The sequence below is a fragment of the Adelges cooleyi genome, unplaced genomic scaffold, assembly GCF_023614345.1.
Source record: "Adelges cooleyi isolate 19-005CV unplaced genomic scaffold, UGA_ACOO_1.1 ACOO_flye_CR_arks_rails_tigmint_CR_PRNA_306, whole genome shotgun sequence".
Taxonomy (NCBI): domain Eukaryota; kingdom Metazoa; phylum Arthropoda; class Insecta; order Hemiptera; family Adelgidae; genus Adelges; species Adelges cooleyi.
In genome coordinates this window covers 479,724-497,858 of record NW_026095977.1, presented here as the reverse complement: position 1 = coordinate 497,858, position 18,135 = coordinate 479,724, and the positions used below count along the sequence as shown (strand labels likewise).

The following is an 18,135-nucleotide window of genomic DNA, read 5'->3' as shown; positions in this document are numbered from 1 at the left end:
ATTTTACATACATTATTTTTTGTAATATTTTTATACATTATTTGTATTATAGATATTTATCATTTTACTTTGTATTTAAAAAATTTACTAGAACTTACACAGCATAATATTATTATACTGTTTTAACAGCTATTATCGTTATTATTATTATTTTATTTTTACCTAAGCAAGTGCTACTATTGAAATTAATTAAAAAGTGTAAGTACTTTTTCCGGGAAAAAACAATTTATTAAAAAAAGTGAACAAATTCGGTTTTTTTTTTTTTTAGATATTATACTTAACATCAAAATATAGGTAGAAACGAACAAAGAAATGTGTCCGGTGAAAAGTCTACTAAATTGGAAATAGTGCTGTTTTATGGCTCCTCGATATTATATATATATATATATATAAATGGTTTTTTCCCCACCTAATGCGAAGGACCGGCCAGGTCAAAGCTCCAGGACCATATTGGCTGGGGGTGAAGGGGGTTGGGGATGGAAGGGAGGAGAGGGCAAAACAATTTTTCTGATTTATCCCGGTTACACTACCCAATAGAGAGCGATCACCTCAAGCTGGCCGGTCGTTAAAACAACAATATAAAACGGATAACGGTCTAACATGGCCACATGGACTTTTATGATTTACACACCGCACACAGACCGTGTATTGCCGTCTGGAGGAGGATAGGTCGCGGTGCTCAACCCCACCGGGTTGGGTAATTGTGTTGTGTTTGACAAAAAATAAATAATAATATTACACACCTACTACTATATATGTGTGCACCACGGTTATGCGCGTTATGGTAACAGCTTTGTCAGTGTAATATCCCGGTTCTTTGACCGTTCTCACGGACGTTCGTTCACTGTTGTAGTCGAGACGTTCAAGACGTTTGTATTTATTTTTTTTTTTTTTGGGTAGGTACAGCAACACAGCATCTCGACCGACGGTAAATAATAATAATAATAATGCAATGAATCACATACCCGAAAATAGTTACCGAAACAATTGGCCGAAACTTACCACGCGGAAGGTTACCGAAGACTACGATTTTTTCAAACGGCTTCGGAATTAGCCATTTATTATTAAATTGGACAATTTGAATAATAACACTGACACTGACCTCAGTCGGCCCCGCCGGCGGGATGTAGTTTGAGCGGTGAAAAAAATTGTATCCTTGACCCACCTGACGTGTAATATGCATATTGTAGTTAGTTAGGAACATTATTGGAATATCTCTACGCACCGGTACACATGTCTTGTTAACTGTTTGCTCGTTTTGAGATGATCGATAATTTATTTTAAAAGTCGTGTTAGCTTTAAACGTTTAATTACCTGTTCGATTTTGATAACATTGTCTAAAATTAGTGTGCTGTTATCAATGATAACAATCGCAACTGTTATCACTGATAACAATCGCAACTGTTAACACTGATAACAATCGTAACTGTTATCAATATATTTTTGCCAATTAACTGATGATTTATCGTGTTAAACAATTAACACTGCGAAGAATAAAAAAATACATCAATCTGATTTTGATGTTTCGTCGAGGAAACGAATATTTTATAATTTAATACGATTAGTAAAATTGTATCAAACATAAAATTTTGAAATATTTAAATTTTTATCATTATTCTTGTTTTTTGGTCTTGTGAAATAATTAAATATTTCACTGCCACATATTTTATTTCTCATTTTAAATTTATAAAATATTTTTATATAAAACTTTTATTTAGCAATGTTGAAAATACTTCTTTTGCTATAATATTTTTTATCGGTCAACGTTTTTTGACGAGTGGCAGTTTTTTCAGTTGCAATTATTGCACACTATCTTTAAAACACAGCCTTACTATTTTTTGTCTCTGTGTTTACCCATTATAAATTTTAATATCGTGAAAATAAAACACAGTGCACTTACATTACACTTAAATGAACGTAAGCCGGTAGGGCCAAATGGTGAAATACATAATTAATAAAAATCCAATATTTCACAAAACGGTGAAATATTTTCAGACTTTACTAAATACGATTAAAGGCAATTCGCGACTAGCTGAAATGTAAATAGGTATTTAAACATCATAATTATATTACATTTTCCCATAACCGGCTACAGTGAGACATCCGTTCAAGGAGTTCTGTCTGAATCCCCCTGCAAGGTGTTTTTGTGGAATGTGTTATTCCTGTACAGCTCTCTTGGTTCTGTTTTGAGTAGCTTTGGGGTACTTAATTTTTTTTTTTTTTCATTTTCAGTCAATCCAAGAAGAAGATGAACCGTGCTCCAAGCACACGCGGTAGGCCATTTGTTACAGCGTTATACGCAGTCGCCTGGTTGACACAACAAGTAGGAATATTACTGCTATTATATTATTGTTATTGTTACTATTATTGCGGTTGTATGAGTAATAACCATAAATAAACACATCCTACGTACACCTGAAATAGCCGTTTAACCTTGGCGCGAACAATAGGTGTGTGGACAACTTGCACCACGATGGGTTTCGGCGCATTTTCGCCTGTGTTGTGCCATTACACACAACAATAGAAAACGCAATATTATTTTCTATTGTAATATTAAACGATGACCAGTTCTGAATAATTAGCGTATCGGTTAAACGCATTTTGAATAAAAGGTAGAAGACTTAGCGTTCAATACGATATTGTTGAAAACCAGTTATGGTATAAGATAAGATCTGGCTGGATCTTAACGCGGTAATCGCCCTGTAAAATTATAATAATCCAAGTGTATGGAATGTGGCAGATATCAGTTAATACTTGACTAGTTTTTGACTATGACCGGAATGGTGTATCCGAGAATTTATGAGAACTTATGTAATAAGTGCATCAATCACTTATTGTTTAACAATTGAACGGCTCTGTGCAGGTCGACCAACAGAATAGTACAATTATTGGATCATTTCCCCGTGTAGACTTTTCTCATAATAAACAAAGCAGACCCGTCTGATTAGATTGAGACCTTTCGGTATGTATGTGTGCACATACTCTGAGCGGCTATAAATCGAAAGATGCTAAAAGCTTTTCGGAATAAAACCGACAACACAACCCGGCGAGTTGACTCGTCGAGAAATTGCCATTGCCAAAAGCAGATTTGAGCGTTTTCCAAAATCGTTTCCCCAGCATTTCCCAAAGTGTAAGTGCACTCGACAAAGTCTGTCCGGCTGTGTACAATTATTATATATTTTGGTCGTTTTCGTTATATCACCTTCGGTAACAGTGTTTTTTTAACTTGACCCCGTTAAGAGAGTGCGCTAACCCAGTGACAATGCGATTGGCCTTGGAAACGCGACTTGTGCCCGATGACCGTTCATGCGTTACACGTGTCTGCCCGTGTAATGTAATATTATTTGACAATGTTGATCTTATTATTTTTTTTTTTTTACTTCTACCCAGCTGAGATGCATCCGTTTTCCCTTGCGCAATGATTTTTGTCTCGTTTTTATGAAAACGCGGGCCGTGCAAATCTCTCATCGCTGCCAGTGCGGTTCAAGGCGTTGGAAACTACACCGGCGTTAAATCTTAATTTATCCGCGAGTCGATACAAGTGGCTTTCAAGTCCAAAGTTCCGGAATGCCGAAACGAAAATAATTAATCCGCAAGTCGGTTCGATGCGGGTAATTCGATTTCGCCAAAAAGTTTTCATCAAAAACCCAAATCGATTCCGCCCGTTGAACGCACGATAACGGCGGTGTACCGTCGTCTTGTCACCGTCTCTCTCTCTCTCTCTCTCTCTCTCTCACACACACACTCTCTTTGTACTTATCCGATGAACTTTTCCACTTACGGCGTTGATGAACTTAAGTTTGGAGTGTGCCGCGGTAAAATAATCAAAGGCAAGAATATTATCAAACAAACCCCATTTTAAGTACAACACCGACGATGTGGGCACACACGCGCTTTGAACAATGTGTAATGTGCTCGTGCGAAAAGTTTCCGTCGCTGAAATCACTTAAATTACATCCGAGACTTACCTAGACTTGGGGTGTATTGGTTTTGACTCTACACACACACACACACAGCGAGGAGGGTGCGCTTTTGCCCGAATTCACCCGTTAACGCCAGGTGTTGTTACAAAGCTTTTCACAGCGTCGCAACGTAACAACAATATGATATTATTCTAATCTAAAACCCTAAATGAATAAACACTGAATAACACCACCAACGGGAAGCGATATTGTTGTACAGCTTGCAGGGATTCACAAACCGAAAGGGTTTGTGTGACGGTGCACTGCCCCGAAACCCTCCTCAGGCCAGAGCAACCACTGGTAGAGAAAAAAATTCCCTACGAGATATTATTGTTTCAGAAACGAGCATCACTGAATTCGTTGATCGTTAACACCGATAAATTATAAAAAAAAGTATTTAATACAAGGTAGCCAGACATATTTTTTTAAAATGAAATGACTTCAATTGTTCTAGATTTATTTTTTAAATTAATTTATTGTTCGTATTACTCCAAACTGTTTTACTTTTTTAAGGAATTTGTTTGGGTTACTTAAATTTTAATCCCTAATAACTAAGTAAATATCCAAAACCGGTTATCGACCAGTGAAAATTCTCAGAAAATTATTTGTCTACGAAACTGTTACTTTTTTTCAGGCCAAACCGAAACCGATAAATTACGGACGAATTTATTAGAGCGCAGACGACCGATTCAAAGGTTAAGGACGACTAAAACCCGTATAAATATGTATGCCATCAAACAAGACATCATCGTCGAAATGTCGTGTAGGTACACTTGAATACTTACCTGAAAAACATTCACTTTGTACAAATAGTTGAATATAAAATAATGAAATGCCATCGATTGGGTAAAAGATTGACCCGGTGTAATTTTTTCTTATTAAAATTATGCGTACAACATGGTCGTTGGATGGAAAACCAGAAATAAATGTGCGTCGCATCTTAAATATTTTCTATTCCAGTTTCCAATGACGCGAGCACGTGCGACCTTATTGATGGTTTTTTTTTTTTAAAGGTTTTTGTTTTTTATATATATATATATGTATTTTTTTTTTTTATAAGCCACTAATGTTCTTCTGCGTGCCGTGCGGGCTTGACATTACAATTAATTATTAATGTCAATCCGCGGAGAGGACTCGCGTCCGATTTCCGGTTATCTCAAGACGAATTCCGACGACCAGCAGAAGAAAAAAAAACAACCACTTAATAAAATTACCAACAAGTCAAGTACGACACTGGATCGCCTCGTTAATTATTTTATAATCATATCGACTAGCTGATGATGTAATAGCTTTGGGGCGGTAAAAAAAAAGTGATAGAAAAAAAAAACAACAAAAAATAGAGTAAGAAAAACTAGAAGTAGGAAATCTTGTAAACACATATTTTTAAAACAAAATCCGAGTTCTTGATGATAAAATATGCACTAAAAAAACAACGTGTAGCGCGTTAACCCTTCAAATGGAAAGGGTAGTTATAATATATATAATGTAAGTACTACTGAAGATACAATGCCAAGTTAAAGGTTCAACAAATGTCATGATTTCCTTTTTTTGTTCGATTGAAAACAAAATAAAAAATATCATAGCCAACAATTTTTTTTAGAAATATTGCTACTCGTTTTGAAAATGATATGCCTTTGTTTTTGTGCTGAAACATTTATTGATAGTTAACCATTCGTGTTTTAACAAAAAAAAATATCTTTAACAATAAACTAAAAATTCAAGAAAACATTTAAGAATATGTGAACTTTTTTTGGCGATATTTCTTTAAGAGATACTTATTTTTTACAAGGTCAATTCTGGAAATATTTTGTTTGGATGTTTGTTATTTCAGTTATTAAATTTTGATAGAAAAAATCAGTAGGATGACATTAATTATTTTTACCAGAAGAGGGAGTTACTTTTTCTACCTATTTTGGACTTGAAGACTCTTAAACCAGACTAAAGGTAAATCCAGCGTGTATTCAGCTGTGCTTGTTTGATATATTTTGTTGGAAAAATTATTTAAACGGTTTTATCCATATTTTAATCATTTTCCAGTCAGGTTATGAAAAAATCTTAGCTATGCACGAAAATTACTTGGCATTATTATTATTTAATCGGTTTTTATGGGTTTTCTTCGGATTCAAAAGAAGTTTAATCAGGTAAAAACATGTACCAACCGAATTGCATAATATATTAAACACAATACTCGAGCATTACCAATTTTTTTTTTTTTAAAAACCTGTAAGTGGAATGATTGTCCCTCGGTTGACATAATAATAATTTATTCCTAAATATTATATTATATTTCATGTCATGAAAAATGATTTCCTCGAGTCATAAATCGCACAAAAGAAGTAATAAACACATATTTAAAAACTTGCCAAACGAAAATACTTTGAACACATGAAATATAATCATTATTATGATTTTTTTATAAAAATAATTTTTAAACCGTTCTTAATTTATGCATGTCTATTTATGCACAATATATAGGATATTATATTTTACTATGCCAACGGGTTACAGCAAACCGTAACGAGTATTTTATATATTATATTTGTTTAAATTAACTATTTAATAAACTCACATTGTATAATATTGCAATTAATAGTATATAATTTCACACTATATTATCAGCTTCCTATATTATTATGCCGGTTAATTGTATAGGAAATAAAAACATCATATTTTTAACATTTCATAATGTTTGTAAAGTTAATTTTTTTTTTTAGTCTATACTCTTTGCGGACGACAACAAAGTATATTGTGTATTTATGTTTTAATGTACCCGTACAAGGTCGGTTTAATTAGAGAATAAAAAACAAATTAAGCTAAAAATATCTACTCCACTTGGTTTTATGACGTTATAGAAAAATTAATAATAATTTTTTAATGAGCAGTTTTACCGATTAAATTTGATAATAATTTATTTAAATCGTCGACAGTTTTATTTACAACCGTTTGAAAAGGTGTAAAAAAAAACGTAATTATACATATATACATGTAGCTCTGAACAGAAGTATTTAAAAAAAAAATGTAATTAAATTTAATTAAATTTAGAATATTTTGCATAATAATCGAATTTCAAGTAAACTATTAACGTTTGATCAATATTTTAGAGAACAGTTTGGCTCTTCGATATTAAGATTGTCTCAAAGAACTTTACTCGATAGCTACCCAATTTGAATTAAATAATTTTTTATTTAGAAAATAAAAAAAGAAAGATTACAAACTGTTATAAATGGTGATGTGATTTTTGTTTTTGCAAAACACACTTTACTTTTCAAAAACAATATTTTGTTTTCGAATATTTAGATTATCTCAAAGAACTTTACACACCGACTATCTAATTCAAAAACATTAACAAAATTGATTACATGACTTTTCTGTTTAACCCTTCCAGTCACCTAGCTGAACGATTGCAATGTGCACAATTTTTTTTTTTTTATATTATTATTATAATAACGATTTAACATGATATAGATAAACATGTGTATTTTATAAAATGCAAATATCAAAGAAATGTTGTATTGCATAATGTTGTACATGGCAAGTATTAGGAACAAAAATATATTATCTACATTTGATTTATACCTAACCTAACCAAAAGGGTAAAATAAATGTTGGTTTTCTACATCTTGGTAGTCGTACAATGTAGTTATCAAGTATTAAAACAATTTTTCTAATTTTTAAAAAAAAAAAAACAGTAAAGTGACTTGTTACTTGTTAGGATGTTATGGAAATTATATTTTGTGCAACTTTATTGTTTCTAATAAAAGTTGACATCTCTAGAAAAATGAATTTTTAAGTTGTCAGCGAGTCAACATAGTACACTTTAATATTTTATGGTTATTTCATTAGTCTTATTTCATCTTTACCACTTATTTTACTATTCTCGTGGCGATAATTTATGACTTATAATATTGTCTTTTTGTTCTTTTAATTGCGTCACCGCAACTTTAAAATATTAATATAATCCATCAAATAAAAAAACCGGCTAGTGTCGTCAACGATTTTAAACAAATTATACAGTAATTATTATTCCATAATAATAATAAGTTTTGGATAAGTAATTTTTATTTTTGTTCAACAGGAATTTAAAATGTTTTATACTTTTTTTTTATTTATGGCGCAAATTGATACGTGTTTAATTAATACCTAATAATTAAAAAACCGGATCGCGGTTAAGTACTTCTTTTAGCAAATCAGAATAGTATAATAACCATTAACCATTATGCATTGGCCAACGAGATTTACAAACCGCCTTCCACGCGACTCAATTTAAAGTAAGAGTTAAAAACTTATTAAAAAAAATATGAGCTAAATTATATTTTTGCTAAATGTATTGGAATGGTTTCAAAAAAAAAATACACATTTATAAACAAGTTTTCTATTTTAGTCCGCGAAATCCGAACCTAAGTAGAACCAGTTGAGATTATTGTTCAAGTGCAATTCAACATATTATTATTATTATTTTTAATAATATATTTCTACACTGACGTAATCGGATCGGTCGAACAGATAAACGCATCCAATTAAAGATTTCAAACCGAACTGGTTGGTGAGCGAACCCTAATTTTCAGAATTATATACATTTTTAGATAAACAGTTTTTGTTTTAGACATTTTAATGACCCGACTGATTTCTTTGTGCAACCAGCCTGTAGGTCTTAAAATGAAGAAAAAAAAAGTTTAACTGTGCAATTTTATGAAAATTAAACTCTTTACTTTTAAACTTGTAGAAAACATTTTTTTTAGCCACCTATAAAATAGTAAAATGTCATTAACCCTTTTTGCCAGAACGGGACGGAAACTTTTCATTATTTAACGTGTTATGTAAATTTATGATTTAATGTCTAAGAGTTATACTTGAGGTAGGCCACAAATAAACACTCAAGCCCTGTGACCTTGGCGAACCCAGTATGTTAGCTAAAGACCTGTGACCATGAGGTATTCCCTCTAATAGGACTATGCTCCAGCCATTTTTAAAGAGTAAGACAATGGCAATTTTTTACTGAATCTTAACTTTAAGCTTTAACTGTGACGTGTAATTAGGACAGGGATTTTGACAAATGACTGGCTTTCTTGATCAAGAACTTTATCTGTGTCGACTCGACAGGAATTTTTATAGTAAAATCAAAACGAGTGCTTAAAAAAATATTTATTTTCTGAAATTAAGAAATGGTCCAGCTGGATGCTGGGAGGTGAGGTTCAAAGAGACCAGTTCAATGCGTGGATAATATTATACTGTTTGGGCAAACCAATGCTAGTGTAGTGCATCGATGATAGGATGTAGGTTGAAGTGTGTGGTTTTTCTTTCTTATACTTTTTGGCTTTGTGCGCACAACACTGCACGTTGATTTATTGCTCCTCCGAGCGAATGCGAGAGATTGTTTTGGAAATATATACATATACATATATATTCACATATTAACCGTTATTATAAATTTTGCAAACGGTTTCGGTGTCGCGACGGGGAGCCCGTCCGAAGATTTTTGCATTTTAGATCCACCCACGACCGGATCAGAGGTTAGAATTCATAGGCGTAGAGCTAAGTGTCTCGACCGAGGGGGAAGGGCCAGTCCAAATTGTTTTTTTTTTTTATGCAAATTTTTGCCAAGGAGGTCTTTGACCCGGGGGGGGGAGGGGCTCCGGCCTATAACCATTTTAAATAAGATGAATTGGTTTTGGACAAAACGAGAAAAATTCATTGACCCCGGGATGGCGGAGAACCCGTTTTACTCTATCCCTTCTTTTTACTGGGCTTAGTGTTGCGAATTAAAACCAGAAAATTATATTATCTACATGTAGTTCTAGAGTAGGCCCGTAGAACGTTATGGAATATTCTCAAAAATTGGCCTATAATTACCAAGGGTGGATACAACGGAGGAGAGCCATATGGGGAGCTGAAACCTCTCCCCGATGTACTTAATGTAATTGTTTTATAATAAAAAATATTCTTCTTGTTTTCCGTTCCCAGCTCTTACAGCCCTTATTGCTGCCTGAACCACTGCTGATTTCAGCGAGATCCGTCTCCACCCTTTCTGCCCGCATCTTTTCTCCCTTCATCTCCCTGTCCTATCAGTGTCTCCTCCTCGTTCAGCCTACCGGTTTGAGATCGTTCCACCGCCTCGACACCGTAGTATATCGTTATCATTATCATATTATGTGCACTTAGAGAGGCCTTGACATTGCCCAGTGGCTCGGTCAAGTTCTGGGCTAGCACGCGCGCACCAAGGTCCGGTGATGTAAACTTAAACGTCTAGAGTTTCTCTTCTGACAAGACAATAATATCACAAAGTACATGACGCGATCTTACCAGTTTATTTATTTTTTATTTTTTTAATCGTCGATAAACGTCGAGAAATCGGTCGACACTCGAACGGTGGCTTTTACATAAATATATATTTATGTATGTATATATATATTTTTTTTTTATTAAAGACTAGTTTGTCGTCGAATTACACACACACACACACACACACACAAACGAATTTCGAATTTATAACCATGTGACACAATTATTATTCGGTTACAAGTGTTAATGTGTTTTTTTTTCTCCATACGACCGGTCTTGTAGCAACGAGAAAACCTAACCGATATTATGAAAATGTCAACAGTGTAATAGTTATTACCAATAATAATAATTATGTTACACCGGTAGGCAGGCAAACGACTAATTAAATCAATTTTAATTGAGTTAATTGGGTCATAAAGATAGTGATAATTAACACTAATACTTACCTACTGAGAGTCGACTTAAATTACATAATGACTTAGAACGCACGGGCGCAAATCAAAAAGACAAGTCGCACGAGGAGATGTCACTGATTAGACACTTTACTTTTCAAAAACAGTATTTTTTTTTGTTTTGGTTTAGCATATACAACGTTAAATAATTCCCAAATCCGTACGTTCAGTCAGTAGATTATTTTGGATTTAAGAGAAAAACTCAAAAAAAAAAAAACAAAAAAGAGTCATATAACACGGCTATAAAAATACTTATTGTAATTAAAACTATTTACACTTGTGTATTTAATTGTTCTTTATATTTTTACATCAGAGCGTTTCGCTGCGAGAAAGTACTGTTTTTGCAATAATGTGTTTTTATTTATTCATTTTGTGTCTTGATCGGTGATAACTCATAAAAGCTCAACTAATTTATTCATATAGGAAGTCTATAGTTAAGGAATCTTATCTAAAGTGTACTTTAATGGGTCAACCTTAATTTAATGGGTCTATTTTAGATATTCACCACTTCTCCTTCAAAATTGAGAAAAGCGCACTAAAAACATATTTTATATGAACATATTTTTTTTAACATTTTTAAAAATAGTTGAATACTACTTCTAGACTTCTATGAGTATTTTCTTAAATGTAGTACTAATAAGAATAAAAATAATATTATGAAAAACCTCCAAAAAAATGGGCGATTTACACAATTTCCACATTGTCAGAATAGTTATCAGAAAACTATTAAGCACATTAATGCTTTTATCACACGGCTTATATTTTTTAGTATTAGCCAATTAACCAAGAAACTTTGATCTAAATACCCTAAGGAAATCTACAGCCTATAGGAGGAGAAGACCTCAATATATATATATATATAAATAATAAAAAACCAATAATAATAATATGGCTAGACAGTATTTATAGTACGCTTGTATAATACAAATTGTATTATTATTATTAATATAATGAGCTTTCGGTGTATTATGTTTTTTCGAACAATAGAGACAATTGAACAATAGTCGATAAAGAATCCATCTGTAAATCTATTGCCATTTAATTTGCCAGATAATAATATGTAACGAGGAAAACCATTATGAACTACTTAGTTTTACTATTGTACTTGTCCACCAATTTGATAATGTTATTTATTCGTACACCGGACTAGTAGTCCAACAAGTAACAACGATTTACTTTAAAAAAATGTCGAATTGCCCAATTAGTGTCCAGTGTGTTATTTAATTCGGGCTTAGTCTTATCATCAAAAAAAAAAAAAAACTAGATTCCAGTAGAATTTCAATCAAGCAATAAAACATGTAAAACTGGTTATCTGTCAGTCGTCATTTTTACATTATTCTACATTTAATAAGTCAATCAATTATGTACGTTGCTACTTTATGAAGTTAGAAAAAAAAAATAATTGTAATTTCTAGTACTGGTAAAATAAAAATCGTTGAATAACTTATTGGACAGACCGCAAGACCTACCCTAACCTAGCTGACTAGCCTAATGTGACTTTGTAAGTGACCTGAGCAATGATGAGTAGAGACGACCTTTCTAAATTTACTAATTCCGTTTGAGTTGTTTCTGAGCTGTTTTTTAGGGGTGTGTCGTTCTCTGGATTGGATACCTGATTTTGTATTGCCTTTAGTTCAAATGTAGACTAATGTAGAACAGATGGAACAGAACTAGTAACGGATCAGTTTGTGATTAAAGCAATCGAGACGCTTATTATTATAGAACAAGGGCCCGATTTCAAATTTTGGTTTTTTCAGGAGACTTCTAAAAGATTCCTTAGGCTAAATTATTATTTCATAAATCAAATCAATCCATTATAATATGGTAATAGATTAGGAAAATATGTAACACCTGTAAAAACGATTGAATCGGTAAATGTTAGTACAACCCAAACGCGTTGCTTGTATTATCATAAGAAATTATGAAATATTACCAAATTTGCTTAGTTAATTTATTTTAATCTAGATAACACAAGACCAGTGGTGAATGTAGGAATAAAAAAAATACACTTGAAATACATGTGAGCAACAGCCATAGAGTTAAAGCTTACAAAGTAAAACAAATCGACATAAAAATACCCTTTTAATGTACGCAAGAGAGTGGCTTCAGCCCCCCTCCCTTGTATCCACCCCCTGTACAAGACATAATTAAAAATATATATATATTTTTTTTTTCCATCCCATAACCGAAGAGATCCGGCCGTGACCTAATTGAAAGAAACGAGATGACTTAAAATACAACAATAACATATTCATTATTATCGTTATAAATATTAATATATAAAAAATAACGTTGTACATGAAAAGAACTTGGACCGTTTCGGCGAAGAAGCGCACGCGTGTCGGTTATTAAAAAAATATATTACACACAACAACAACAACAATGATGAAAAATATTATAAATTATGTGTCGTTTATGTGGAGCACCTAAATAGCTTGTTAATGGTCTTAAATATTCCATTCGGCGGAAATTGGCTTGTTTGCTTTTTGTTCGTTCTGCGCACAATGGAACGAGAGCAAACTAATTTTCATAAGGAGCCAATTAAATATGGAAACCGGGTTGGCCTCAAATGGATTGTTTGATATTTTTTGTGTTCTTTATTCAATAAAAATGTCAAACGCGCTGAATATTCATTAGTCATTGCCGACTGACTTAATCCGACTTGAACTTGCGGCGAACAATGCCCACTGGAACTATACTTCCGTCTGAGTAAAGAAAATGAAAGCCCGAAATTGTGTTGAAACATCTTTTCAAAGAACCATCGACGAAAACAAACTGAAATATATAAAATATAATTCCTATTAAAATTAATAATTCCCATTAAAAATCATTACAACAATAATTATTCACTTCGTTAAAACTAGTTTATGTCAAATCATTTAAAGCATCTCGGCAAAGTTAAGAGCTATTTAAAACAAGATAGATGTACTATTTGAATAAAAAAAATACAACCAATCATTATTTTTAAATATTGCAGTATTAGCTACTAATATTAACTGATTGCAAAAATGATGTACAAATCATTTAACCGAGAATTAATATTTTATCAGTCTTCATTGTTGTGCGAAATAACAGCTGTTCTGTGCTGAAATGTTTAAAATTAGTTTTAAAAATCACTAAAAAAAGTAACCGTTAACTTTTTAACTTGTTAATGCTCAGATTAAAATACACGATAAATCAAATAAATATAAAACATATGTATATTTTAAACAATTTTAAGTTCATTTGTTTGAAATTTTTTTTTTATATATATTAACAAATATAATATTTAAAATCAATAATTTACTATCGAGTATGTTTGAAACATTTTATTTTTATTCTCTAAACTGTATTATAAAGATTGAAAAAAACGTTCCATAGAGCATAACAAGTAAATTTCCCATTGCGGAATCAGATAATTGTTTTAAAAACTTTTGATCGGTATCGGGGCATGTTATTTTCCTAAACCTAACATACATTTCTTGCTAACCAGTAAAAAATGGTTGATTGTGTATTGTTGTCCGAAACGGTTATTATACATTTTTCTGCAGAAAAAATGTTATGGTATTGCAATAATTATTACACTATTATTGTATCGTTAGCTGTTTATACTTGTGTTACTGATTTAAACGTTTTTTTTTTTTTTTGGTCAATGTCATAACTACCATCGGTGTGTTCACATTTTGAATCGGTTGTGTTTAAATGATTTTTATAATATGCGCTTGTATGCGCTCACATAAAGCACTATCAGATTTAAACGCAGGTTGTTTAATGGAGGGTATCCTCAGTTATGATATGGCCATTTGATTATTATCGAAAACACTGAACAGACTATATAAAAGCATGTAATTTTCGGGCAAACATTTGCGGGTTAGTCTAACAGAATTTAAATTATTTTCTTTATTTTTTTTTTTTTTACGTTTTCCAAGTGCTACTGCGGCGATCAAGATGCTCACACGGTGTGTCGTTGTCTTTCTATTTGTCTGTGTGGAAATAGCAACAGGAACGCCGCCTCCTAATCCGCCGACGTTCTATCCGAACTTGCCGATGGTAATGTATTGTATATTTCCATTTGTGTCTCGAATCAATGGCAAAACCAAAGCGTATTATGTACCCGAACCGATTGTTTTGTAGGGAAACTACAAATACAAAATTAAGGCTGTGCAACACTGCGACAACCCTGAAAAATACAAAATACAGTTCAACCTATACATCAGCAAGAAAAGTCCCACCGAAAGTTATCTCATGGGTAATCTGACGTTTTTGATTCCACTCGACGATACGCTTTCGGTGAGTATAGCATTAGCAGCATTATTATTGTTATTTTTTAATAGCCTTTATTAAAAAAGAATAAAAGGCTCTACAACTATTGCATAAAACAAGAGTGAACACAACTAAAATTCATTGTTTGCACGTTGTTAATTGATAGAATTCTCAATTAGATAACAAAGCCAGCGTCTAGGATAAATCTAACGACGAGAAGGGATGGGAAGTTATTGGAAGGGTTTGAGTCGTTTGGGTGATGGCGAGGAAGTTAAAAGGAAGCAACGAAATAGTAAATGGAAAAAATCACATACAGAAGGTGCAGTGTGGAAAAGAGTTGAGAGAGATGAGATTAGAGAAGGTTTTTTTCTATAAAAAAAAATGTTTTCTTATAATATGTTAACGGGCGAGTTTAAAAAGATTAATTTAAGAGAGTCACAAAAGTCAATTTGCAACCGTTAGGTTTTTTCTATTAAAAATGGAACAGCCGAGTCAAGTCAGCATCATTCGAACGGAACGTTATCTAAATAATCGTCTAGATGACATCATTCAAGTTAAAGTTATTGGAATAATTTTATTATTGTTTTTTTGTTGGCAATGAAATGGCTGAAACTTTAGCCAAAGATATCTTATCTGTTTACTCGTTCATTTCATCTGATAAATTCAGACGGTTTTAATTTCTTTAAATCCAATGCTTGGCTCAACGAGCGTTCTTCTCTTCCTCTTAATTTTGTCCAATGGCATCGGCTTGTCCCCTTAGTTACCTATGGTAACCCTTCAAAGATACACTACCTCAAAGACCTATTAGGATAAAAAATAATAAAACAATTTTATCATTTACATGTAGAATAGGTAACATTTTTTATACTTATTTCAATTTAGTGTATCTTTAAAGGTACATCGCCAAGTTAAAGTAAATCAATTGTCTCTCAAGTCCATTCCATTGTGTCACTCGATTGTCATTCCCTTGTGCCAATCTAACAGGATCCTTTTTTTTTCAATTTCCTAGCAGCCAGTGCTGCTTTGATGTGTTTCAAAGTACAACTTGTACCTGACTCGAGAGTGGTTTATGCTTTATAGCTTTTCGTTAATATGGCTGTAAAAGGATCGATTGGAGGCTGGAAAGAAAATGCTCACGTTTACCAATCGCCCGCGGCCTGTTCAAAAGTCAGGTGGTTGATTGGAAATATATTCGACACATTAACCAAAGAGTTCCACGTTCCGGAAAAAGGGTGTCCAGCTAAGGCGGTAACGTTTGAACAAAAAATATAATCGTTTAAAATAGTAGAATTTTCGACGATGATAATAATGCATTTTAATGATGTTGAATTGCAATAAGATATATTTTATATTGTATACTGATTTACCGTCGCAGGGCGTATTCGTGACACCGGGCTTTGACTTGGACAAGTTTAAAGACAATAACTTTCCAAAGACATTTTTCTACGGCGAGTATAAAATGAAGTTTAGTTTCAAAAACAAGGCTGGCGAAATTGTCGGGTGTACCAGCTTTCAAGTAGATGTCATTCGTCCGTGGGAAGATTAGCTGTTCAACTATTAGCAAATTTTATAAAGTTGAAAACAAAATTGTTGTTCGTCACGTTTTGCACATGTTTTTTTTTTTTTTTTTAATACAATAATCGATGAATAAAAAAAACTGAAAAGATTTTGTAATATATTTGGCTGTAATCTTGCATTGACACTAACGACTTGTTAAATTTGTATTTTGTACAACCATATTGTGTGTAAGCTGACTAACAAATCCCACCTGTAACTACAAATCCGAAATGAAGTCTGCAAATTTCAAATTAAAACTGAACCTCAATATTTGTAAAAGTACAACTGAGTTTTTTGGACGAAACGCCTATTGTGAGACAGTAGACAACAATAATGCGTTCAGAGCGGGTTTGTTTTTAATTAAAGAAATGTTTCTGATTCAGAAACGTTCCCTATATACAAATATAATAATCAACACAAACGGTATATAATAATATGTTAATATGTACCCCGTTTTTTATGTGGAAATTTGAAATGTGAGTGTAATAAAATTATTTTAAGAGGGTCGCGATAAAATGCAATTAGCGACCGTTAGGATTTATCTGTCAAAAGTAGGACAAGAGCTGTTAATAATAATGATTATAATCGCGGTTTAACAAAATCATTTCTTATAACTTGTTTCGAATCAAATATGTAATAACAATCGAGTGAAAAAATAATTATCGATACAACTTCCAATACGGTTGACGATACAAAAATCAAGTTTGAACAAATGAAATGAACTGCAACGATATTTTTAATTCCAATTTATTATTTTTTTTTTATTACTACTGGTCACGCCAATGTATTTTTCATTTGCATTTATGTGCTTCCGAAATCCTTGAATTTATGACTATATATATATATATATATATAGGATCTTGCTATGACCACATTCGCGCACAAATTGATACCTGTGATTTTGACTGTAGATTTCATATTATACAAACTGCCATTTTACTATGTAACACAACACCGGCGTTTGAATGATGTCTCGAATATTGTTTTATTCATAACAGAGTTCAAATAAACTGTTGATTTTTTTTTGCCCCCCTATAAAAAAAAATTATTATGTTTTGCTGGTTTCATTTGGTTTCAACAATTGTATATAATCCGGAAAATTGCATCCTCCAATGCATTGGCTTTTGCAGCCTTTCGCACAGTGATATTAACAGCAAAGCCTATAAAATACAAGCAACAATAGGCGTTTAATGGTTTCACCTTACTCGGCACGGTCGTGTATTCGACTATTCAATTCAATAATAGAACATGTATAAACGTACGAGGTCGTTAAACATAACACTTTTCCATTGTACTTTTTTATGTACACTGTGATAATATGCATTGATATTGTAATACCACTTTAATATAGTTGTCTAATACGTTTCGTAGATTTTACAGTATGTTATTTTCTTTTGGATGTCTCATTTCTAAGACTGCATAATATATCTTATTGGAGGTTGCTTTTTTTTAACACAGCCGAAAGTGCAGTGTTATTTAATTATTTTTATGTTCCTATGATGTTTACTTTTAAGTCAATGAAATACTCAAAAAAACTTTAATACATTTTAATAGTTTTTACCACCGTGGATTTATTTTGTCACTCAACTCATTTCAGTTAGGGGTTTCTTACAACTTATGCTGTCGTTTATAAGTATAATATT

At 32.4% G+C, this 18,135-nt stretch overlaps 1 protein-coding gene across 2 annotated transcripts in view; it reads left to right on the top strand.

Moving 5' to 3' along the window:
• Window positions 1-16,519, top strand: part of LOC126839486 (uncharacterized) — a 37,049-nt gene extending 20,530 nt beyond the window's left edge. For both annotated transcript variants that reach the window (XM_050574805.1, XM_050574806.1), the window contains 4 exons: window positions 14,602-14,722; window positions 14,807-14,962; window positions 16,016-16,183; window positions 16,311-16,519. In XM_050574805.1, the coding sequence (XP_050430762.1) occupies window positions 14,602-14,722; window positions 14,807-14,962; window positions 16,016-16,183; window positions 16,311-16,481 (616 nt within the window). In that variant the 3' untranslated portion in view covers window positions 16,482-16,519. The remainder of the gene's footprint in view (window positions 1-14,601; window positions 14,723-14,806; window positions 14,963-16,015; window positions 16,184-16,310) is intronic.
• Window positions 16,520-18,135: the final 1,616 nt, after the last annotated feature.